Consider the following 25,526-nt stretch of genomic DNA (forward strand, 5'->3'; position numbering starts at 1 on the left):
TTCTCTCTCTGTCACCCAAAGAACAGATCTTTCAAATGACTGCCTGATCAGTTTATTTGTTATCTAATCAGAACTGAAGAAACATTCACAGATTCTTACTCAAGCTTTCAATTTATATGTTCCTAGGAAAAGGAGTCAGAGTAGAATTTCTCTAAAAGAGAGTATAGTCCGGGTTATGCTGCTGTAACAAACAGCCCCTAGACTGCAGTGTTTTGAGGCCAGCTGGTTTTATTTCTCTGTCACACTACATATCTGCTGGTGCCCCTGCTTTGGTGTGTCCTCTGTTGGGATCTGGGATGATGGGAAAGTCACCACCTGGAACACTCACTGTCTCTGGCGGGGAGGGGAAGACATCACACTGAGCACGCTCCAACCTCACCAAATGTGATGCGTGTCTCTCCAGCCCACATTTTATTGGCCAGAGCCAAAAACCCAGATCTCACTTCAAGGAGAGGTGGAGAAATAAATCATACCACGCACCTGGAAGAAAAAACAGGAAAGTCATGCAACTGCCACTCTCTACAAGTGACAGTACATGTCCTAAGTTTCCCTTTCTTTGTGTGTCTAATAATTCATCAGGTGTTCTAAGGAAACAGCCAATCTTTCTAACCTCTTCTTAAAAAAATATTTTTTAAACCTTAAAAATTTTTTAAACTTCATTTGTCTGTTTTTGGCTGCATTGGGTCTTTGTTGCTGCGCTTGGGCTTTCTCTACTTCCAATGATTAGGGGCTACTCTAGTTGTGGTGCACATGGCTTCTCATTGCTCTGGCTTCTCTTGTTGTGGAGTATGGGCTCTAGGCACACGGACTCAGTAGTTGTGACGCACAGGCTTAGTTGCTCTGAGGCATGTGGAATCTTCCCAGACCAAGGATTGAACCCACGTCCTCTGCATTGGCAGGCTGACTCTTAACCACTGGACCATCAGGGAAGTCCCTCTAATCTCTTTTAAATCTTGATTTTCTCATTGTGCAATGAGAAAGTTGAACAACTTTTGGAAATACTTTCATGGGGGGGAAAATATCTTTCTTCTTCATTCAAGGCAATCCCATGTCTAAGTGTGGCAGAGTAAAGTAAATGTCACTCAGTTGTGTCCGACTCTTTGCAACCCCATGGACTATAGCCTACCAGGTTCCTCTGTCCATGGAATTTTCCAGGCAATAATACTGGAGTGGGTTGCTATTTCCCTCTCCAGGAGATCTTCCCACCCCAGGCATCGAACCCAGGTCTCCCGCGTTGTAGGCAGATGCTTGCTTTACCATCTAAGCCACCGGGGAAGTCAGAAGGTAGGATCAACTTTTCCCACCCCCGCTTTGAACGTAGGTATAGTCACGTGACTTGCTTCAGCCAACAAAATGTGAGGGGAAGTGACAGGTGTCGAATTCAGGGGGGAGTTTGAGGAATTGAAACCACCCCATGGTGTTGTGAGGGAGAGTGGTACAGATGGAAGTTAAAGAGAGAAATAGAAAGGGTCAATGTTCAGATTCTAATTTCCAAAGTGGGATTCTCTTGTCCTTAGATGATTCATTGGGAAGCCAGGTTTACAGAGTGAGAGAAAAATCTCTTGAAAACCTTCTTTATCCCCCACTTTGCAACCCACTAAGATGGGGGCCCAGCAGATAATAGATTCTGCTATACTGCAGGGGCCAGAGTGGGGAGAAGAGGATGTAGAAAGACCAAATCCCACCTCTGCAGATGTAAACGTGGTCCTGAGGGACTGTGGAAAGAAGAAAAGGGCCAGAAATAGTGGAAACAGGGTGAGCTGTGTGTCTGTGTTGCCACCAATGGGGCAGAAAATCTGAGCTGGGTGACAGGACTTTGCCAGAAAAGTCATTAGGAACTCCAAGGGCGGAAGGACCTCTGCTAGCAAGTAGCATTTAGCTTCTGGAAAGAAGTTGTCTCAGTGGTGGATTACACAATGACTCAATCGTCAGTGTTTGGTAAGCCCAGGTCTAAATTTATGTCAGCCCAATTGTAATAGTGTGGGATAGCATATCCATGTACCAAGTCCCCATGTGTCCTTGGAGGGGCAGGGGAGGTAGCTGAGGGCATGGACTGTCAACTTAGCCAGGGGGTATCCTACAGGGAGAAAAAAGGAGCAATAGGACATGGTGGGTAAGAGTAGGGCTCCTGGAGCCATTATTAGCCATGTGGCTTTAAGCAACTTGCTTAATTTCCCTGTGCCTCAGTCTTCACCTATAAAATAAGGCTACATCTTGTCTCCATAAGCACCCTTGAAAAATTATACCAGTTTCAGATAGGAATTTTTTTTCTTTTTTACTTTTTAAATTATGGAAGTATGATAAGACATTTACAGAAGACTTGGAAAAAAGATTTTTTTTAAATGAAAGTATATTTGATTTACAATGTTGTGTTAGTTTCTGCTGTACAGCAAACTGATTCACTTATACATGTATGTATATTATTTTTGTATTCTTTTCCATTATGTTTTACCACAGGATATTGAATAGAGCTCCCTGTGCTTGCAGTAGGATCTTGCTGTTTATCCATTTTATATACGATAGTTTGCATCTGTTGACCCTAAACTCAAACCCATCCCTCACTCCCTTCTCCCTCCTTCTTGGCAACTGTATGTCTACTCTCTATGTTGGACAAGATTCTTTTATGTGGTGTATTGATTTTTCTCTCCAGAAACACAATAAGAGATGTGATGATGAGGCGTTATTGTAGTCTATCCACTGTACTCTGGGATGTCAGTGATGGAGAGGTTTTGTGTGTGTGTGTGTGTGTGTGTGTGTGTGTGTGGTGAGCTTGCAAGGAGTACCTGAACAATCTCTTCTTTTGCTCAGTTTTGCTGTTGATGTAAAACTGCTCTAAAAAATAAAGTTTATTAATTTGTTAAAAAGTGCTAGTTCAACATTAAAATTTTAAGCAAAGACCCATGCACTAACTTATTCACTGGATGCTTTCTAGTTAGAGAATATCATGTAGAACAAATTTTAATAGTCCATCATGTTTGGGTGAAATTGCATTAAGAGCTGCCCACTAGAGTTTGCAGAAAACCAACCGAACTGACCTTGCTGTGAGTTGAATTGTGTCCCTCTCAATTCCTACCTCACAGTACCTGTGGATGTGACTTTATTTGGAAATAGAGTCTTTTTAAATAGAATAAATCCAATACAGTATTGTGCACTTAAAAATATGTTAATGGAGTAGATATCAAGTTAAGTGTTCTTACTGCTTTTTTAAAAAAGTAAAGATAAAAATGAAAAGAAAAAAAAGGCTCTGGTTAGGTCAGGTGTCCCTGATTTCTCAGTGGGTAAAGAATCCTCCTGCCAATGCAGGAAGCCTGGGTTTGATCCTTGGATGGGGAAGATCACCTGGAAGAGGAAAATGGCAACCCACTCCAGTATTCTTGCCTGAAAAAAAATCCCATGGACAGAGGACCCCAGAGGGCTACGGTCTAAAGGGTCCCAAAAAGGGGTCACAAAGGGTCCTATATGACAACGCACGTGCTGGTGAGGATATTTTGAGGTGGAGGGATAGTCTTTTCTTGCTGCTCTGGGAAAATTCCCGAGCCCATCAGTCTGATTGGACCACACCACTGTAATCCATTGGACACGTGGACCCAAGGCAGTTCCCAAAGAATTGGAATACTTTCAAGGCAAACCACAAATCCCTGGAAGGTTATCACTGTCCTCGAAAACCTGGTTTTTGAAGCAGCCAGTGTTGTGTTCGAATCCAGCTGTCACCCTAATGCTAACACACATGCATGTTATCTTTGCAAGAGATAACTTCTGCTGTGGCCATCACCTGTCTTAATTGATTGACGTGTATGCACTTCAGTTTCAGAGAGGAATATTACAAAAGCACATTTTTCTTTTTTCTTGGAGGCTGAAAGGCCATCTTTGAAGATGTGCTGACAGAAATGATTCTTGTTGAAATAGGCATCAAAATACTCCCGAAAAAATGGGGATAATAAGAAGGAAATAGCTCTATCAGATATTAAAATGTCATAAGCTATTGTGTGTAAAACATTTGGGTACTGGCTCATGTGAAGACAGATCAGACAGATCGATGAAAGTAAGTGGAGAGGCCAAAAATAAACATAAAAAGGCGAATTTAGTGCATATTGAAGATGGCATTTTAAATCAAGTACTGAGGGAATCATTTAATAAACCACATGCTGGTAAAACCCATACAGAGAAAAGATAAAGGAAGATCCCTCTTTCATTAACTTCTCGCACTAAAATGAGTTCCTGATGGATCAAGGGACTAACTTCCTTACTAATAACATGTTCTTATTGTTGTTCAATCGCTAAGTCATGTCTAACTCTGCGACTCCATGGACTGCAGCACACCAGGCTTCCCTGTCCTTCACTATCTCCAAGAGTTTGCTCAAACTCATGTCCATTGAGTCAGTGATGCCATCCAACCATCTCATCTTCTGTTGCCCCCTTCCCTGCCTGCCCTCAATCTTTCCCAGCATCAGAGTCTTTTCTAGTGAGTTAGCTCTTTGCATTAGGTGGCCCAAGTATTGGAGCTTCAGCTTTAGCATCAGTTCTTAGGAATATTCAGAGTTGATTTCCTTTAGGATTGACTGATTTGGGCTCCTTGCTGTGCAAGGGACTCTCAAGAGTCTTCCAAGACCAAGAAAACAACAGAGAAGTAGACAAAGGATTTGAACAGATATTTAGCAAAAAAAAAAAAAGTTATAGGTATATGAAAAATATTCAGTGAAACTCAAACTTAATGAAGTATTGTTTGTATTAGATCTGTAGTGATCAAAAGGCACATTAACACATTCTCAGTGAATGTGCAAATTGGTAGAATCTCTTTGAGTGGTAATTTAGCACGTTCTATCAAAATTGAACATGGACATCTTTTTTGACTTGGCAATTTCTTTTTTAAGAACTGTTACTGTAGACCGGCTTGTCTGTGTCTACAAAGCTGTGAGTGTATGGAAATTCTCTGAAGTGCTGGTTGTAGTAGCAAAGATTGGACACCTCCTATAAGACCATCAGATGGCCAACAGGCAGTTAAATTTTATTCAAATAAATCTACACATTGAAGTAGTACATCAAAGGAAGTGGGAATATAAACACTGATATAGATGCATGAAAAGATACAGTATTGCAAAGAGTCAGACACAACTGAGCGATTGAACTGAAATGACAGATAAGATGTGTAAAAGTGTATACAGTATGTTGCCATTGGTATTTTTAAAAGATCTATACTTTTTTTTTAATAAAGTCTTTATTGAGTTTGTTGCAGTATTGCTTCTGTTTCATCTTTTTGTTTTTTTGGCCACAAGGCATGTGGGATCCTAGCTCCCCGACCAGGGATTGAACTTGCACTCCCTGCATTGGAAAGTGAAGTCTTGAGCACTGGACCACAAGGAAGTCTCCAAAGATCTACTTTTCTAAATGTGTTAATCTCCTAGAAAATGGGCACTGAACTGGGGAGAAGTCCGGGGGGAGAAGTCCGGGGGGAGAAGTCCGGGGGGAGAAGTCCGGGGGGAGAAGTCCGGGGGGAGAAGTCCGGGGGGAGAAGTCCGGGGGAGAAGTCTGGGGGGAGAAGTCTGCAGTGAAACTTTTTGTGTTTCTGCCTTTGTTATGTTGAAATATTTACCAACATGCTTGTATGATTCTTTTCAATGAAAAAAAAAAGTTAATTAACACTGAATCCCTCCAAAAAGAGCCTCTGAAAATACAAGTTTGTTAACTATAACTCTGGTTTTGATTTAGAATGTTTTCCTTAATTAAAGAAGAATATTTAAACAATCCCTCTAAAACCCTGGTAACCTTGAAAGCTGAAGGAAACAGCCATCCTGTTCTATTATGTGCTGTAGTGAAATTAGAGGATGGGGACTCATAACAGATAAGAGAATTAGGTCTTATTCCAAACCCCGGGAGCCAGACCCCTCCCAGCCCCCAGTGCATCTCCGTGCCCCGGGAACAGAGTCGGGAGACTAATGTTCCAAACACGAGTCACTGAGGAAGGCCACCAGGCTTGCTGTGCTCCAGATACTCATCGCGCTTGCTCTGCTGCGATTCTGCCCTTGGGAATTTGGAACTCCTGAGACCGATGTGAACTTTGACTCTGCATCTTCCACCTCCCACGGGACAGCGTGGATGCAGATTTATTTCATTTCGTTTTGGTTTTTTAGGAAAACCAGGCCGTTGGGTAGTGACTGTTGTGCGGATGAGATGGAAAGAGATTCAAAATAGCTGTCCAGCTTTCAAAATGGTGCCTGGAAAAAGAGATGAGACTCAGGAAGTGTTTGTTGAATGAATCAATGACCGAAGAAGCAAACAAAGAGACCAGTTTGATTTACTCACCTAGTAAACTTTTATGTAACAAGGGAAATAATAATCGTAATAGTAATAATAATAATAGACTTTTTTAGTGGACATTATGGAGTTGGCACGCTGTATCTGTTTAAAAAAACTTTCAATTTTATATTATAGTTGATTAACTACATTGTGATAGTTTCAGGTGTGTAGCATAGCAACGGATGTAACCATTCTCCCCCAAACTCCCCTTCCATCCAGACTGCCACCTAATAATGAGCAGGGTTCCCGGTGATATACACTTGCTCCTTGTTGGTTATTTTATTTTTTATCCATTTTAAGTATAGTGGTGCACACTGTATCTTGTAGAGTTCATTATGTTCAACAAAGAATAGGACTTTTTTTCTTGCATGAATGCTGATGTATTTCACTGATGTATTTGCTGATGAATCTGTGACTCTGTGATAAGAGACTCAATAGCATGTAAAGAATGAGGTGGCCTAATTCATGGACATATGGTCAGTTCACAGAGTGTAGTCACTTATTGCTTTGGTAACAATGAGGCAAATAATTTCTCCTGCTTTTCAAGAAATGTGATGTGCTCATGTGGCATGCCTTCTGCATGCCTTTGCTACCCCTCTGAGCTCAGCCATCATTTACTGGGAAGCTGTGATGAGGGACCTTGTCTATACTAAGGCTTTGGTTTTTCAAAGGAATCCATCAACGCTGTGCATGCGCGTGTGTGTTCAGTCGTGTCTGACTCTTTGTGACTGTATGGACTGTAGCCCTATGGACTGTAGCCCTCCAGGCTCCTCTGTCTATGGAATTTTCCAGTTAAGAATACTATAGTGGTTTGCCATTTCTTCCTCCAAGGGATCTTCCTGATCCAGAGCTTAAAATTGCATGTCTTATATCTCCTGCATTAGCAGGCGGATTCTTAACCACTGGACCACCAAGGAAGCCCCAGTCTATGTATTCTAGTAACACATACAGAGTTCTATCAAGTTCTGTCAACATATATATAACATATTTACATTATATACTGTTTGTTAATTGCTCAGTCCTGTTCGATTCTTTGCAACCCCACAAACTGTGGCCCTCCAGGCTTCTCTGTCCATGGGATTCTCCAGGCAAGAATACTGGAGTGGATTGCCATTTCCTTCTCCAGAGGAACTTCCCCACCCAAGGATCAAACCCTGGTCTCCTGCATCACAGGGAGGTTCTTTACAGTTTGCGCTACAGGGAAGTCCTGTATGTTAGATACTAGTCGCACATAATAAGCTATGAAATATTTAAATTGCATCCTTGATGGTTGGATGGTGGTCTGCCATTTTTCAGTAAGAACAAGAATTGTGCTTCCTGCTCACATGCCAGGCAAAGATCAAATCACATCTAGAAGACATTCATATATCTATTTTGGAGGGAGGAAGAAAGTTTCTTCACCCCTTCTAGGTCCTTCTGGCTGGTTCAAGAATTAAATTGAGATGAAACAGATGAACAGGAGAACGTCAAACAAAAGTGTAATCACATGTATACATTGGAGAAACCAGGAAAATTGACTAACTCGAAAAAAGACCAAGATCTTCACCTTCAACAACAGCTTCAGCTAATGGCTGAAGAGGATGTTGGGGATAGAGGTTTGGTACTTTGGTGGGGAGAAAAGCAACTGACATGGAGATGGAAAAGCAAGTGTTTGGTGAACAAATGTTTGCTGGGCCAGGCAGAGACCGTGGGACACAGAGACATCTCTGATCTCTAAGAGTTCCCTCCACCACACCTAGTCTCTGTTCTTCTCAGGTCCTCTATCCCTGGTGATAGCTCTGTTCCTGCAATAGGACCACTATTGAAATTCTTCAGGCAGTTAAGGAAGGGTCAAAGTTTCTTCCTGAGTTTTTGGGTCTGTGATTGTCTTCATCTGAAAATAATCTGCATGCCAGAGACATTTTGGGCTGGCAAATTTTCCCCCCAATATATATATTTCCCTTCTACTTTCCCACATGTTTTGGTTCCTGGCTTTACCATTTTGTATTATGTGGGTAACAAAGTCTTTTTAAGATAGTCACTCACATCCTGGGATCTCCATCTTTGTGTAAGATAGTCATCCTCATCCTGGGATCTCCATCTCTGTGTCTTGCTTTCTTTTTTCTTCATAGGATTTATCAACATAAGAAGTGTGTGTGGGTTTGTGTGTGTGTTTTGTCTCTTCCCCAGGAATGTTAGTTCCCTGTCAATAGGAAGTATGCATGGTTTGTGCCTAACAAGCTTCCTGGACTGTGAATGATGCCTGGAGAACAGGTGGGACTCAGTGTTTGTTGAATGAATCAGTGACTGAAGAAGCAGACAAAGAGACAGGATTGGTTTACTCACCTAGTGTTACTCATTACATTCATGACCTGCTTTAGGCATTTATATCTGAACATTTTGGTGGAAGGGAGGTACTAGGAGGGGGATCATCACTTCCTCTAAAGCTTCTTTTTAAATAAATATTTAATATTATTTTTTGTTTTATTATTTGACTGTGGAATCTTTAGCTGCAGCATGCAAACTCTTCGTTTTGGCATGCAGGGTCAAGTTCTCAGACCAGGGATTGAACCCAGGCCCCCTGCATTGGAAGTGCAAAGTCTTAGCCACTGGACCACCAAGGAAGTCTCCCTCCAAAGCTTCTAACAGTTAGCACCCAGACTCGTCCTGTTGGTGTGCTTCCCGTGTGGTGTGCAGTCCTTCCTGTCCCGTTTGTACTCACCACATCTGTTTTGGACATGTGCCCATAGGAAAGGTGGGTCTCTGGAACCTTCTTGTGAATGAACTGAGAGTCAGAGGAAACCAGGTACTTGGAGAGACTAAGGACTATGTACAGGACACCTTTAGCTCTACAATGGCTTTTAAAGAGTTAGAGAGCATCTCTCTGTGCTGGCAAAGGTAGCCCACAGGTTGAGTTTACTGGGATGAAAGGTGGTGACTCATGGAAGTTCCGGGAGAAACAGCAAGTCCTCAGCCTCTGCACCAGCAGCCAGCCTGGCCAGAGACTGGCATCACATGTCGCTCACCCTTTGGGTCAAGATGCAGAGTTCTGTTGCTTTGGCTTTTCTTCTCACTGGGCTCTTCTGAGTTGGTTGACGGCCAGCCTGCTTCCTGCTTTCAGCTATTAATTTGTCCTCGGAGTCAGTTGAGCAGAGCGGCCAGGGTGATCTGTGAATAAAGCAGCATCTTTTGTATGATCGGGATTGTTGCAAACAGTTGTAGAGATTGTACACTGCTCAACTCTACGAGGCCCAATTCACGTCCTAATTTCTATGCAGGGTACTTCCTGGAGTTGGTCAGGGCACAAGTTATATGGCCACATGACAATCCTGGGCATGATCTTATTTATAGAAAATTATAGAATTATAACCTGGGTGTGTCAACTGTATAAAAAAAAATACAGCTTCAAAGTCAAGAATTACATTTTATTCAATGGACTTGAAGACATCTTCTCAGATTGCTCTGAGGGTCTACTCCAAAGAGGTCAGGGAGGAACTGGATGTATAGGAGTTTTTGCTGGGAAAAAAAAAAAAGTAGTTGAAGTTTGAAAGATTACTGCTAATCACAAAAACAGACATTTCGAGTGAATAATTTTGGTGCTTTTCTTTGTATAGGAAGATCCAAGAGTCTGAGCTCATTGAAATTACTCCTTTGATGTTCACTACAGCTGTCCAGAGCCAGTATCCTGTTTTTCTCCATCCTGAGTCCCCTCAGGTGAACAGTCAGGGTGACTGCAGGAGCTGAGGGCTTGATGTCTAGACCGTCCTTTGTTTACTGAAATGGCAGGTGACATTCTTTATCCACAGGTGTGAACAAAGCAGGATGATGACTAAAATTTTGATGATCTAAGTTCAGTGTGATGGAAGTTCAGGCAGATTTTACTTTTTTCCTTATACCTGTGTGTATTACTCAGTGTTTTTCTACAGTGAGCATATCCCAACCCCTTAATCAGGACAAAAATGATAAAGGTATTAATCATGTCCAGTGTGCGTGTAGGGAGGGGCAAGATGTTGGTGTGCTTTTCTGTGCTTGGAGACCTCAGTGATACTTCTGAGGTAACGTGACGTCACATACCTCATTGATTCATTCACTCATTCATGATGGATTGATCTTACTGCGTTCCAGCTAACAGAGGTCACAAACGCTGGGCAGCTTCCAATCCTTGAATGACTTTGCTTAGCGAGGATGGTGTTTTTACATTTTTGGAATTTCACATACATCTGAGAATTTCTGCCCTCCCTTCAATGTTTAAAGACTTGGCAACACCAGGCCTGGGCTCATAGTCTGAGTTGTCCAACCCTCCTTAAGTTTGCACTTTATAAGGAATGACATCATCTCCACTTCCACGGCCTTTGAAAATTCAGTTGATCAGCCAATGACTAAAAAGTGTCCACCTCCCTCCCATCTGGCTGGCAGGGGCTCCTGGAGGCCATGTCCCCCTCTTCCTCCACTGTTGGCTCCTCCCACTGTGGGTTTTGGGGAATGCCCCTTCCTGTGTAACGCAGATCCACTCCGTGTTTGATCTTCTGCTCTTTAATCCCCCTCAGAGTGTGGTCCTTTGACAGCTGGGATGATGGTACACACGCCTTGTGTCAGCCTAGGACTTTCAATGCCTCAAGATAGCAATACATCAAAAACGACTTGCCTTGAAGTGACTGGCCTTCATTCTGAATTTAACTTTACCAAAATGGCAGTGTGGAAACAGATTCTTCATACTTATAGGAACACACGGAATCAGCAGTAGAGTTTTATCTCCTTATTAATGTGCATTTATTTACCTGCTTCCATATAACAGGACTTCTGTTCATTATGTTTATTCACGTCACGCTTGGGAATTAAAGGGTCCAGAGATTTGAGCAATTCCCTGTAAGTGAGGTGTGTGCACCCCAAGAGATATGCAAAGTGATGAAAAAATTGCAATGATGCAAAAATAGGACCTCTCACCATGTTGTTTTGTAATCTCATCATTTTTATTTATATTTTTCTGCGTATTTTCTAGCATGCATGTTAGGTCAGTAGTTCAAGTATAGATTTGATAAATATATTTATATTAAAGTGAAATGCTAAAAAATAATTTACTGATATGAGTTCCTGGTTGTAAAAGAAATGCTTTAGAACCTGCTAATTCACACTACAGCTTTAACTAGGGTTCACTCGTGTGTAGCATTGTCGGCCTTGAACTGCATATATTAGGTTAGTCCCAAAGTCTTAGGCAGAGAAATTCAGCAAAGTACATTCCAGTGATGGGAAGAGGGACCCAGTGTCCCAGGAAGGAGAAATGGGACAAGATTAACAAAGGCTGTTAATTACATAATAAATAATCACATTAAAATAATTTTTGGCTGGGGCAGGTCCAAGATGTAGGGATGGGGCTGAAAGTTGTTGTATGTTTTAATCTTTTCCATTATGGTTTATTACAGGATACTGAGTAGAGTTCCCTGTGCTGTGTAGTAGGACCTTTTCGAGATTTTTTATATATAGGAATTTGTATCTGCTAATACTAAACTTCTAATTTATCCCTTCTCCCCCACTTCCCTCTTTGGTAACCATAATTTTGTTTTCTATGACTGAGCGTCTGTTTTTGTTTCATAAATAAGTTCACTTGTGTCATATTTTAGATTCTATGTCTACATGATATCATGTGGTGTTTGTCTGAAAATGGTTCTTAAATGAAATGTTATAGGCTATAAAAGATGTGGTCTTGGTGGGACATAATATGGTCATAAATTGATCCTCATCAATTAGAAATTAGAATAATGAGTGATTGTGGACTATTAATATTACAATAAAGTTACTGAGTATGAGAAAACACAGTATATTTAATTCTTTTCCATAATTAATGAGGGAAGATAAGTAAGGAGACAGGGAGGAATTCAAAACAGCTTTATTTTGAACCAAAGGGGTTTTTTGGGCTATGAACCAATGAGAAGTGACAGGTTTCCCATCAGTTAATTGGAAAGGATGCCGCTAACCAAATCCACAGCACTTGGAAGCGTGTAGCATCCTTCTGTTACCCAGGATATGAGAGATGGGATGAGGGAGAGCAGAAATAACAGGTGCACACCACAGCTCTGATCCCAGGCTGCTGGCTGTTTCAACTGTTACTGGATACTGTATTTGAAACACTCACAAGCATAGATGTGCACGCATGTGTATATATGGGTATGTGTCTATATGTATATATAAACATATGCATATATGCATGCATAATATTTGTTTATGTGTGTCTATATATATCTGTGTGTGTGTGTGTATATATTTGGACTTCCTTGGTGACTTAGATGGTAAAGAATCTGCCTGCAATGCCAGAGATATATGTGTATATACATATGTGTGTATGTATATATGTGTATCATGTTTCTATATGTCTCTGTATGTCTCTATGTGTGCATGCATGTATGTGTGTATATATATATGTTTATATTTGTGCTTGTGTATGTCACTGTGTGTATATATGAGTATGTGTATGTGCAGGTATATATGTCTGTGTATGTCAATATGTGTATATATACCTGTGTGTATATGTAATGTGCATATATTGTCATGAATATGTCTATGTGTATATACATGTATATTTGTGTGTGCACATCTGTGCATATGTTGTTGTGTATGTATATGTGTGTGAATACATCTGTATATGTCTGTGTGTGTGTACCTGTCCATGTGTGTATATATGATGTGTATATCTATATGTTTATATGCGTGTATGTGTATTTGTGTTTGTATGTGTATTTACATCTATCTGTGGATATATTTGTGTGTGTATACCTATATAAATACAATAACTCTGTTATGTTTTTGAAATAAACTATACCTTTAAGCCAAGCAGGGTTTGTTTATTCCAGTCCACAGTCCATGTACATTCTGTGGGGGGAAATTATGGCTTTTTCTCCAGCCACTACAGTAGTCATACTATTAAATGTAAATATATAGTAAATGTCTTTGGAAATCAAGTGCTGTGTTTATCTCTATGTAGTAAAGCTGTCAGTGTAACCTGTATTTATTGAACCACAAGTAGATTATAAAATTTCCACTAATGAATGTAAGTAACCCAGTTGTCATCAACAAAAGAAGGAAGTAGCATTTGGTTCAGACCCAGCAGAGCCAAATTTCATGTGTTCTGAGGATTATCTTAATAGTTCCAAAATGCTGCTACTTACAGCGCTGAGATGAATGTTTCAAAATGATGCTCCCAACACAAACCATATTCAGTGTGTACCACAGATGTGTCTCTGAGAAACAACCACTCTCGTTTCTTTCATACATTCATCCGTTCTTGATGTTTGTACTCTATTCACGGATGTTTCTTGAGCAGGGACCTCTTGCCCAATTCAGAACATCTGAAATATGCTATAGAAATGTGTCTTCTCTTATGAAAACATTCTATGTCCACAAAGCACCATTTCTTAGTGCCCAGTGCTCAATTTCATAATCCCTCTTTAGAAATAATGCTATAAATTATAGCTTTGGGTAGCTGCACTGGAATTATTGGCAACAGATATTAGGTACTTTGTGGGTTAAATAAGCAGCCATGTTCTTTCCTAAGAACTTAAAAATGATTCATTGGAGAAACAGTATCTGAATTCTAAATAACCTACGTATGAATAAATTTTAAGAAAAATAAGAGCCTATTCTATAATCAGAAAAAGCTTAGGTACTAATAACTCCTGTATCACGAAAAGATTGCCAAATCCAAGTTGATGATGACCTATTTATTTAAAGTAAATTTGACTCAATAAAATCCCAGTGCACAGTAATTGGAACAGCCCTTAGAATTCATCTTCATAGACTAGCAGCTGTCCGTAGTGAATTGAACTTTTCATCAACCATCTTGGTTGCTTACAATTTAAATAAGTTCCTGCAAGGCAGGAATCCTAGCTCCTGTCACCAGAAGGTCAGATGGCTTCCTAGTCTGTGCATACAATCCCCAATTTATAAGTGACTGCATTCAAGATGTTGGTTTCTACTTGGATTATTTATGACACAAAGCATTGTATTGTTTTTCCTCTAGAAGCACCAATGTGCATGGCGCTCACCTACAAATGCTAACTTCAGCCCTGGGGTTCAAATGTAAGAAGTGATTCCTCTTGTCTTTGTTAGATAAAGCAAAGTAGTATGTGTTTTGGGGTCCCCGGGACCACCCCTGAGTTTGATGACTTGCGGGGAAAACTCTAAGGACTCAGCGTACAGTCATAATTGGATTAAAAGGACACAAAGCAAGTTCAGCAAAAGGAAAAGAGACACGGGGTGGAGTCTCGGGGTACTAGACACAAGCTTGGGAAAGTCCCCTCTCAGGAAGTTGTACAGGGTGCCCTTCATCCCTCCAGCAACGAGTTATGACAACACGGATAAACAGTTGTCTCTCTGGAAAGCTCATCCAAGCCTGAGAGCCAAGCATTTTTTACTGGGGGCAGGTCTCCTAGACACCACCTGCCTGGCAGGCACGGTAACTTCAGACCACCAGAAAGAAAGCAGGAGTCCGTCATCAACTATATTGCTTGTACAAAAAATTTAGACTTAGTGAGCCCATTATTAAAGAGTTGAGGAAACCCCTTTCAAAATCCAGATACCAGAGGGCAGCCTTGCCAGCATGCCTTTCTAGGGGGGCAGTCTCAGACCTGCTGAGTTCACTTTTCTTTGCACAATCTGTCTTCAAGTTGTTTCTTTGGGAAATTCCATTCATAGTGCATGCAGGCAAGTCCTTTTCTCACCAAGCCCCATTTCTAAAAGTGGCATCTTTTCTTCCTGCTTTGTTCTTAATATTAGGGGTGACTTGGCTTGTCTCATCTGGTGATAAGAGTGAGGATTTTAGAGATGGAGACTCAGAGCCCACCTCCTTGCCTCTGTGTCGTTACAGGTACCACAGCTATAAGTCTGGGGAGCATACCTCTGGGGCTCCCCTCTTGGGAGCATCTTCCACCTGGTCACCCATCAGCCTGCCCCATTTGTCCCCTGGCCTTCTTGCTTCAGATCCATTCATGTTTTCCTCGAGGGACTAAGAAAAGAAGACACAACAGGAAGCATGACTCTTCCCAGCAGTTTGTGCATCCAACTGTTTGCGATTTATTGCGTTGTCCTTTGACTATATCCTTTCCATTTCCCATATATTTATTCACTTGAAATCTCTTAGAGAAAAATAAGGGTGTATGAGGAAACCAGCTCCGCCATGCATTCTCTGCCTCTCTCATCCTGCTTCTCTGATATCTGGGGGAAAAATTTGCAAGCGTGTCATCTGTCCCTTTCCGTGAATGAATGAAAGAAGGAATGTGTGAATGGAAAGTAAAAGTGTTAGTCACTCAGTCCTGTCTGACTCTTTGCGACCCCATGGACTGTAGCCCACCAGCCTCATCTGTCTATGGAATTCTCCAGGCAAGAATACTAGAGTGGGTTGCCATTTCCTTCTCCAGGCAAAAGTACTAGAGTGGGTACCATTCCCTTCTCAAAGGGGATCTTCCCGATCTAGGGATCAAACCAGGTTTTCTGCATTGTAGGCAGATTCTTTACTGCCTGAGCCACCAGGGAAGGAGAGAAATAATAAGCAGTCTGGTATGAGGCCTCACCTGCTTTCACAAATTTGTCATTAGGTCTGAGAAGATGTTAAATCTCAGGACAGGTACTGGCCAGTGTTGGCTAACAAAGAAATCAACCAGCTCAAATAAGTGGCTTGAGCACGAGGAAGTTTTATGTGATGCCAAGGAAAGCCCTGAGACTCGTTGGACCCACACTGTGATTCAGGAACCGTTTCAAATCCTGCTTCACCTGCAGCCAGATCCCCTGGTTGCTCAGCTTCTCAGTGAAAATTAAAATGATCCTGACCTCACAGGGCATACGTGGGAGTGAAATGAAATAAAACTGTCATGAACTCAGAAGAGCACCCAGTTTGTGGAAAGGAATTGATAAGTGATAGTGATGATGGAATGATGGTCCTGGTGATGACAATGCTGATGATGAGGATGTTGTGGGAGGAACACAAGAGTATAAGTCAGGCAGGGACTTCCCTGGCAGTCTAGTGCTTAAGCCTTTGCCTTCCAATGCAGGGGTTGCAGGTTCGATCCCTGGTTGGGAAGCTAAGATCCCACGTGCCTTGTGGCCAAAAAACCAAAACATAAAACAGAAGCAATATTGCAGCAAATTCAATAAAGACTTTAAAAATAGTCCACATTAAAAAAATCTTTAAAAAAAAGGAATTAAGGCATGCCTCTGTACCCTGTCAACATCTGTTTTCCTATGAACTAGCATGCTTCTCAAAACTGTCTGAGTGGCAGGGCCTGTCCTCCACCCTTGAACTTGGAACGATGCTTGGGAAATTAGATAATACAGAGAAAGGGCCCATCAGTACGTGGCATGGAAAAGACATTCCTAAACTGTGCATTGTTATTATTAATTCACTTTTGCAGTTTGAATGAATTTCTTTTATCTATTTAATTTTAACAGTCTACGGGTATTCAGGTAGTTTTTTTTTAATTAAAGCCATCCACTATCAGAATATTATTTCTTTATGTGACCGATCCTTGCCTGTGTCACTATTCTGTTTCTGTTAAAGGAAGTAATGACCAGGAGAAAAAATGAGGATGGATGGATTGGAATGGAATTGCCAATGTGTGATTAAATTCTGTTAAACATGGGGTGACACCTGCCAGGCGACCATGTGCCATTAAGTGCTGGGTGTCCCCAGAAGCAGAGGTGACCCAGGGATGCCCACCGGTGTCTCAGTTGTGCACTTGCTGTCTCCAACAGGGTAAAGGTGATGAAAGGCATGAACATAATTGGGGTGAGAGCCAGCAGCCCTTCCGTGTGGGAAGTCAAGGAGAGCACAGATTACGCTGGGAAGTACACACCCGCTGTCATTGTTTGTCAGAAGAAGTCGGCTGGCTCGGAAAAAAGGTGAGTCCCCACAGCCTGCCGTGTATTCAGATTATCAGTGAGGGCGGTCTCCTTTTTCCCCACATCGTTAACAGCCACTTTCACTGTGGTTTGTATTTGCTGTGCGTCTGTATTATTAGCGCTTCTAGGTAAGACAGATGAAGTCCTTCATTTGGAAAAAGGTGAGCTATTATTCACGGTGGACCTGCTTACAGTCCCAGTGCAGCTCTGGGTCACCTGCAGGGACTCCTCCGTGCAGATGGAGTTTAATCTCCAAATGATGTTACACGGCAACGCGACCTCTCTCTAATCTGTACGATTAGGGAAAACGGAAAGTCTGGGCAGCTCTGATAAAATGGCCCATTTTGCAAATGTTCCAAACAAGAGTTTCTCGAGAAAGCAAACAAACAAATGAGTAAAGTTGGTAGATTTCCTGGCCTGAAAAGGTGCCTTTTACATTTGCCGTGTCATTTAAATATAATGCAAGGATTGGATTTTGTGTGGGCATTTTCTGATGGGCATGTGAACAATCTGCTGTGGAATTATAGGGAATTGTGACTTTGTCTCTGATACTCACCAAATTAGAAACAGTCGATTCACAGCTGGGCAAAGAGACTTGGAAACTCAGTGGTTCTTGATTTAGTTCTGTTTCCTGAAACCTCATTTGTGATTCCGGAGAAGGCAGTGGCAACCCACTCCAGTACTCTCGCCTGGAAAATCCCATGGACGCAGGAGCCTGGTAGGCTGCAGCCCATGGGGTCGCTAAGAGTTGGATACAACTGAGCGACTTCACTTTCACTTTTCCTTTCATGCATTGGAGAAGGAAATGGCAAGCCACTCCAGTGTTCTTGCCTGGAGAATCCCGGAGTCGGGGGAGCCTGGTGGGCTGCTGTCTATGGGGTCACACAGAGTCGGACACGACTGAAGCGACTTAGCAGCAGCAGCAGCATTTGTGATTCCAAAATATTTCTGGTCTGGTCACCTGTTTTTGCCACTTTGGGGTTGGTTGGGTTTTTTTTTTGCTCATTGTATTACAGGCAATTGAAATAATAATAAATGGACCAACCATACCTATACGCATTATTTCTGGAGTCAGGTTTTTAAACTTCCTAGCTCCATGTTTAGAGAAAGTTTATTTTCCATTGTTTATTCTAATATGGAGGTCATGAATCTCAGCTGATGTCTAGTTTGCCTTTGGGGATTTATTTCCAAAGAGCATTTGATGTGAATTTGGGGGTGACATGATGTGAATTTCCCTCCATGCTCCTGTTTCATGTGGGTGCTCTGAGATTTGGGTTATCAACTGTCAAGCTCTGTCAAGACTTTCCTCTTGTGACCAGTGTTTCAAGAATTTTTTTCTTGAAGATTTGCTTGTAGAGCAAATGAGAGCAGAGAAGAAGAGATCTGTATCTGAGTTCTGCCCTAAGTCTTTATGTAGTAATGGTCTGCCATGTGGAGTACCTTCAAGAACTTATAAATAAGGTCACGTCCAAAAGTGTCTGTGCCAGTGACGTGGTTTGGGAAGTAAAGTGCCAGCTCCCTTAAGGGTTTCCTTTGTGTTGTAATGTTAGCAAAAATTAGGAGGATAGATAGGTAGGTAGATGAATAATGATAGATAGATAAACAATAAATAGATGATAGTTAGATAAATAATAGATAATGTGATGTATGGATGGGTGGATAGATAAATGATACATATACAGATAGATATATAGACAGACATATATTTTTTTCTTTACCAGAAAGTTGCAGGAGTCTGGGGGAGACTTGGGAGAAATCCCAACCAAGGTGCTTTTTTTCCAGCTTGCTTCTTCTTGCCATTTACTGTATGGATTAGTGGAAGTAGCAGTGATTGTAGTGTTATGTATGAAATGCGAAGAGATTTGAATCATTTGAAACGTATTCTTGACTTTCTGGCTAAGCGTTCATTCAGTCTGTCTTGGGCATGGAGAAATTAAGGAAACTTTCCAAGAGAAGCTCATTCCCATTAAGATGTAAGGTGTAAGCTGCCTTTTTATGCATCAGCTAAGATAGGCATTCCCAAGGGGCTTTAACACTTCCTCAGATGAAACAGAAAATCAACAGCTCTAGGACATATCAAAATGTACAAATGTATGGTGCTTGCCATTTTCCCCCCTTTCATCTGTATCAGTATCTTTAAGAAATAAATTTGCTGAATGGACTGTCAAGCTACTCCTTCATAGTTCTGATATCATCATGCCACTCACTATGGAGACTATTCCTTATCCATTTGTAGATTCTGATATCAGTTTTCTGTTTTCTACTATGGGTCTAGATGACGAAAGAAAGCATGTGGCCTAATATAGACATACAGAAACACACATAACTCTATATCTATAATATGTTATATTTGTGTGCATATCTAGACTATTATATGTATGTGCATATGCAGTATATTACATGTCTTTGTAATATGTCATATATATAGTATATGTATCTAGGACATATAAGGGATATGGGTGTTTCAGTATCTGCATGTATACATGACATACTTATGCGTACTTGTGTATGTCTGCATGAGTACATATGCTTTCTTTCATCATCTGGACCCACAATAAGAAATAGAAAAGTATGTTATGATGCAGAAGTTTATTCAGTGTTTTTCACTCTAGTTGTTACACTACAGCCAGGAAGGCTTTGCTTAATGAGGAAGCTGTAGAATGCATGCTCTTTTAGATGGAAAACCACACCGGTCTGGTTGGTAGCTGTTTCCAGACCCTACAGCAACACGTGTTACCTGTGAGAGTCTCCATGAATATTCCTTTAGTGACATCCTAGAATAAGACTATATATAAGACTATAAAGACATTACTTTATGTATTACTATGCAAATCTGTAAGTACACATACTGAATAGTCTCTTGACATACCTGTTCATATCAAGTAAGGTGCATAACAGCATCTGCATTGATGACCTATTGAGGGAAAACCCAGAAAAGGACACTTTTTCAGCAGAGGGACTGGCAACTGTAATTTCTTTTGGAATGAGCTGGGGAGTTGGGGAAGAAAGCTGAATGTAAATTACTTTTTACTGTGAGCCATTTGGACTATGATTTTTTTAATATGTGCATGTATTACCATTTAATATAATGTATACAGTTAAAATAGATTTTTCTGAATAGGATATATTCATTTCTATGTTCAACTTTTATCCTCCCTTTAAATTGTTTTTATTTTGCTTCTGTCTTTATGGGGTTAAATGCAGAAGAATCATGCTCTACTCTTGGGGTAGTGAGCACACCAGAAGATCCGTTTCCTTTTCCTTGAAGGATAATTGGAGAACATATGATGGATTGGATATTTTCATGTTAATAGGTTTTGCTTCAGAAGCAGTTTTGCTTTATACATTCTCCCTACTCTCTTTGAATGTTTTTCAGTTATTCTTTTTTTTTTCTTTTGGACTTTATTTATTTACTTATTTTGGCTACGCTGAGTCTTAGTTGCAGCATGAGGGATCTCTGTGTGTCATGTGGGATCTTTCGTTGTGGGACAGGGATTCTCTAGTTGCAGCTCATGGGCTTTGCTGCCCCATGGCATGTAGGATCTTAGTTCCCTGACCAGGAATCGAACCCATGTCCCCTACATTTCAAGGTGGATTCTTAACCACTGGACCACCAGGAAAATGCATCCGTTATTCTTAGAGTCAGAGTCAGATCATAAAGATGCAAAAGAGTCAGTCTTAATGAACTTGAGAATCATGGGTTGTGAATTGCTAATAATTTACCATGGACTGTGAAGGTGCATTAATGAAGTTAAGTTCCTGTGACAGGTGTAATTTTATGGATTAAGGAGACGCTTGTCTAGTGATGAACTCAACAGGAGTAAGTGAAGATCTCTTATCTAAGTTGAACTACATCCTTCATTTTTTTAAAGAACTGTGGTTGTTCAAAGCCTTATCATCAGAGTATTAACATATGAATGTTACCCACAGCTATCAGATCTGTTTTGACTAAGCATTGCCAGGAAATATTATGGAACAGAAGGAGAATAACTAATTATGCTCTATCCATCAAATTCCATTTGGCATTTTCTAAATCTTGCTCACTCTAGCACTTTGTAAACTTAAATAAATGTGTAACAAAAGTCATGTATTTTTTTATTTCTTTGCTCTTCTTTGCATAGATGAGTGTTTTCCAAAGTTTGCCATAGTTTCTATCTAAATGATTTTAGGTGGTATAAAGAAACAGGATCAAATAAACTTAAATGACAAAAATGTGTGTGTTTTCCAGTTATCCAGCAGGACTTTTAATTGAAGAGAAATTCATCTCTTTTGGGGCTAATATGTCTTAAAAGTCTCTATCCTTTGTTAATAGATTGTAGACAAGCAAGAGTACATAGTTAGGCTTAATCCTTTCTCATGATTATCCATTTACTTCATAAGATACTGCTTTTCCATTTATTATAGGTAATTTTGTTACGACTTCATGCTCATACTGCTTGCCACATGACAGGACAATAAATTGATGAATGAGTTGTTGGGGAAAGAGATAGTGACTTTATTCAGAAAGCCAGCAGACTGAGAAGATGGGTGGACTAGTGTTGCAAAGAATCATCTTACCTGTGTTAGAATTCAGGCTTCTTTTATACTAAAACGGGAGGCGGGGGGTGTTGACTGTTGCATACTTCTGGTGCAGGAATCCTTTGTTCTTGGAACTATCCATGTAAGTCAGGTTGCAACCTTACAGCCCATTCTGCAACCTTTTAATCTCTATAAAGTATTAAAGCTTTAAAGATCAGAGCCTTGAGAATGGACTATGCTGTATATTTCAGGCTATAGACAAATTCTTAACTTGTAGCAAAAGCAATAGAACACAGAAGTTAAAGTAAAAATAAAGAGATCCAATATGGAGTCAGATTTGTTCTTCCCTGTAACAATATGTTTCATTTTAAAACAAATATAGCTTAAGTAATAGCATGACATACCATAAGTAGAAAGTAATATTTAAAGGATACACAGATATGATTACAATCATGAATGTGTGTTCAAAAAATATATGCTGGCATGATAAATCCATCTCATAATACTTTTATTAGGATTAAGTTTGATAATTCAATGAATGACTTACAAAAAATAAAATGACTTAAGTAAAGTAAAAGCTTACTTCTCTGTCTCATAGGAGAAACCGTGATACAGGCAGGCCATAGATGGCCTGGCAGCTCCTCAGTACCATCAGGGTCCCAGGCACCTATTTTTCTTTAACACCATGTTAATGCATGATTCTTATCCTCATAGAATAAGATGGCTGCTGGAGTGCCAGCCATCATATCTGCATTGCAGGCTAAAAAAAAAAAAAAACCAAAAAACTGACAGAAAAGAGCCTTCTCCACTGGATCAGTTCCGTTTGAACAACTTTTCTAGAAATTTAGGCCAACCTCCAATACTCGCCTGCTTTTCATTGGTCAGGACTTAATCACATGGCCTAACCAGACTTCAGAGGGAAGTAAGAAACATCATGTATTGCAGGCAGCAGTATACTTAAGTCAGAATCAGTTTTCTGCTCCAAAGAGAAAAGTGGACTGGATGGGTTAAGGGACCAGAAACCTTGATCTCAGCAATTTATAAAGTGTAAATCTTGTGGGATTTCCAGTAGGATGATGGAAAGGACATGCTACCTAACCATTCCTTTCATTCTGCCAGGTTCCCATGGAAATTTTCAGTTATTATATTTTAAATAGATAAATAACAAGGTCCTACTGTATAGCACAGGGAACAATGTTAAATACTATGTAATAAACGATAATGGAAAATAATATGAAAAAGGATATATATGTGTACACACATATATGTCTATATATGTATATAAATCACTTTGCTGTACACCAGAAACTAACATACCATTATAAATCAGCTATACTCCAATTAAATAAATAAGTACATACATATAGGAAAAAATTATCATACGTATGTTAGAAATGTACAGACATATTTGTGAAAAGTACAAGACTGGATTGAAGGAAGATACCAAGATTGCCAATCTCAATTGTGCATTAGGGTATATATGTATACCTATGGTTGATTCATGTTGTGGTTTCAAAGAAAACCGCAAAATTCTGTAAAGCAATTATCCTTCAATAAAAAATAAATTAATTTAAAAAAAGAAAAGGACCAGGAATTTGTGTAGAAGAAATCCAGGTACACACACACACACACACACAAAAATCAGGACTGTCTAATAATATTGACAGCAGGTGCTAGTACAGGTGGGCACGGACATGTCAAAGCCAGTAAGATTTCCTCTTCGGACTGGTAACAATAAAAGGCAGTTACTGGACGAGGAGCACACTTTTGGAGCACGTACTCAAGCAGGCGGAAAACCCATGTGTGTGTGTGCTAAGTCCCTCCGTCGTGTCTGACTCTTTGTGATCCCATGGACTGTAGCCCGCCAGGCTCCTCAGTCCATGGAATTTTACAAGCAGGAATACTGGAGTGGGTTATTATTTTCTACTCCAGGGGATGTTCCCAACTTGATCTCAAGTCTCTTGTGTCTTTTGCATTGGCAGGTGGATTCAATACCACCGCACCAGTTGGGAAGCTGCAGAAAACCCATAGGCATTTAAAAATATCACCTCAAGAAATTTTGGAAAAATTCTTAAAAATCAGAGACAGAAACAGAATTTTGTGCATGAAATAGAGATAATTTTAAACACTGACCAGTGGTCTCAGATTCTAAATAAGCATGATGTCATCAAAGACAGATGAAGCCAGCAAGGAGAAAAAGTCCATGAGGTAAGAAAGATGGAATGAGAAACTCAATGACTTTTGGACTTGCTACTGTAGAAACTGCAATCAGGGACTTCCTGGTGGTCCAGCAGTTGAGACTCTGCCTTCTAATGCAAGGGGTACAGGTTTGATCCCTAGTCATGGAGCTAAGAGTCCATGTCTCACGCCAAAAAAACTGAAACATAAAAAAGAAGCAGTATTGTAAAAGATTCAATAAAAACTTTAAAAATGCTGTACATTTTTAAAAAATTCTTAAAATGAAGTCAGTGAACTTGAGAGAAAACTTTGGGAGAAAGAATTTTTAGAAGAGAGAATAAAAGAACTGAAAATAAAGAAATCCCTAAAAACCAATCAAACAAGGCTATATAGAAAGAATGACCACAGGTATAGCTGAAGATAACCTGTTACCATAAGGTCTGGCATGACTAGTTCTATACCCAGGAGAACTGAAAACAAATGTCCACACAAGAACTAAGTACAAACATGTTCACAGCAGCATTTGTTATCACAGCTAGTAGATGAGCAGATAAACACATGATCTATCCGTGCAAAGGAATGCAAGGAACTCTACTCAGTGCTCTGTGGTAACTGAAATGGGAAGGAAATAAAAAAAAAAAGCAGGGGGGGGGCGGAATATATGTATACCTCTCACTTTGCTATACAGCAGAAACTGATACAACATTGTAAACCAACAATACTCCAATAAAATTTTTTTTTTTTAAGGAAGAAGGTAGATTAGTGGTTGCCTGGGAAGGGGAGAATGGAGAGATTTTGGTCATGAATATGGGGCTTCTTTCGGAAGTAATAAAAAATATTCTAAAATTAGATAGTGCTGAGGTTTGTTCAGGGCTTCCCAGCTGGTGCTAGTGGTAAAGAACCCGCCTGCCAATGTGAAAACCGTAAGAGATGCAGGTTCAATCCCTGAATCAGGAAGATTCCCCTGGAGGAGGGCATGGCAACTCACTTCAGTATTGTTGCCTGGAGAATCCCCATGAACAGAGGAGCCTGATGGGCTATAGTCCATGGAGTCTGAAAGAGTTGGACAGGACTGAAGCAGCTTTAGCACACATGCACACAATGCTGGTTGTTCAACTAAAAACCTCTGGATTTAAACCACCATTAAAATGGTGACTTTTATAGTATATGAATTATATCTTGATAAATCTGCTATAAAGTCAGTTTATTACAAAAAAGCTAATGAGATAAGACCAATTTTATCAATAAATATAGGAGAGGGAAAATTTAGCAGATATTCAATCAGGATGTTGCCAGATGGCAACATGACTCGTGATTCATAATGTCCCCTTCATTGACTCAGTATGTATTTCTGAAAATTCCCATGGTGAACGTAAAATTCTTTTAATTAGGAAAATATCAGATATGGAAAACAAACAACAAAAAATAAAGTTGTAATGCACTGTGGCTAGGAAAATTGTTTAATAGAGTCTGTACATCTCTCTTGTCATTGTGCAGTGGAATATTGACAGTTTAGCAATGCCTTATTCATCTGCTGACTTGTCCAAATTTGAAGCCGGAAAGAGCTGGCCCTTCTTTTTGGCTCCAGGCAAAAATCTCGTAATAGAGATGTTATAGATCGGTTAAAAATGTTCAGTTTTGCTTTAGAAAGCGAAGTTTTAATGATTGCAATT

The 25,526-nt window shown here is 40.3% G+C and overlaps 1 protein-coding gene across 2 annotated transcripts in view; it reads left to right on the forward strand.

The window, feature by feature from the left end:
- The window catches only part of TMEM132D (transmembrane protein 132D), an 889,902-nt gene that overhangs the window by 405,204 nt on the left and 459,172 nt on the right, over positions 1-25,526 (forward strand). For both annotated transcript variants that reach the window (XM_061384523.1, XM_061384524.1), the window contains exon 3: positions 17,011-17,157. In XM_061384523.1, coding sequence (XP_061240507.1) covers positions 17,011-17,157 — 147 coding nt within the window. The remainder of the gene's footprint in view (positions 1-17,010; positions 17,158-25,526) is intronic.

This window comes from Bos javanicus, chromosome 17 (genome assembly GCF_032452875.1).
Source record: "Bos javanicus breed banteng chromosome 17, ARS-OSU_banteng_1.0, whole genome shotgun sequence".
NCBI lineage: Eukaryota > Metazoa > Chordata > Mammalia > Artiodactyla > Bovidae > Bos > Bos javanicus.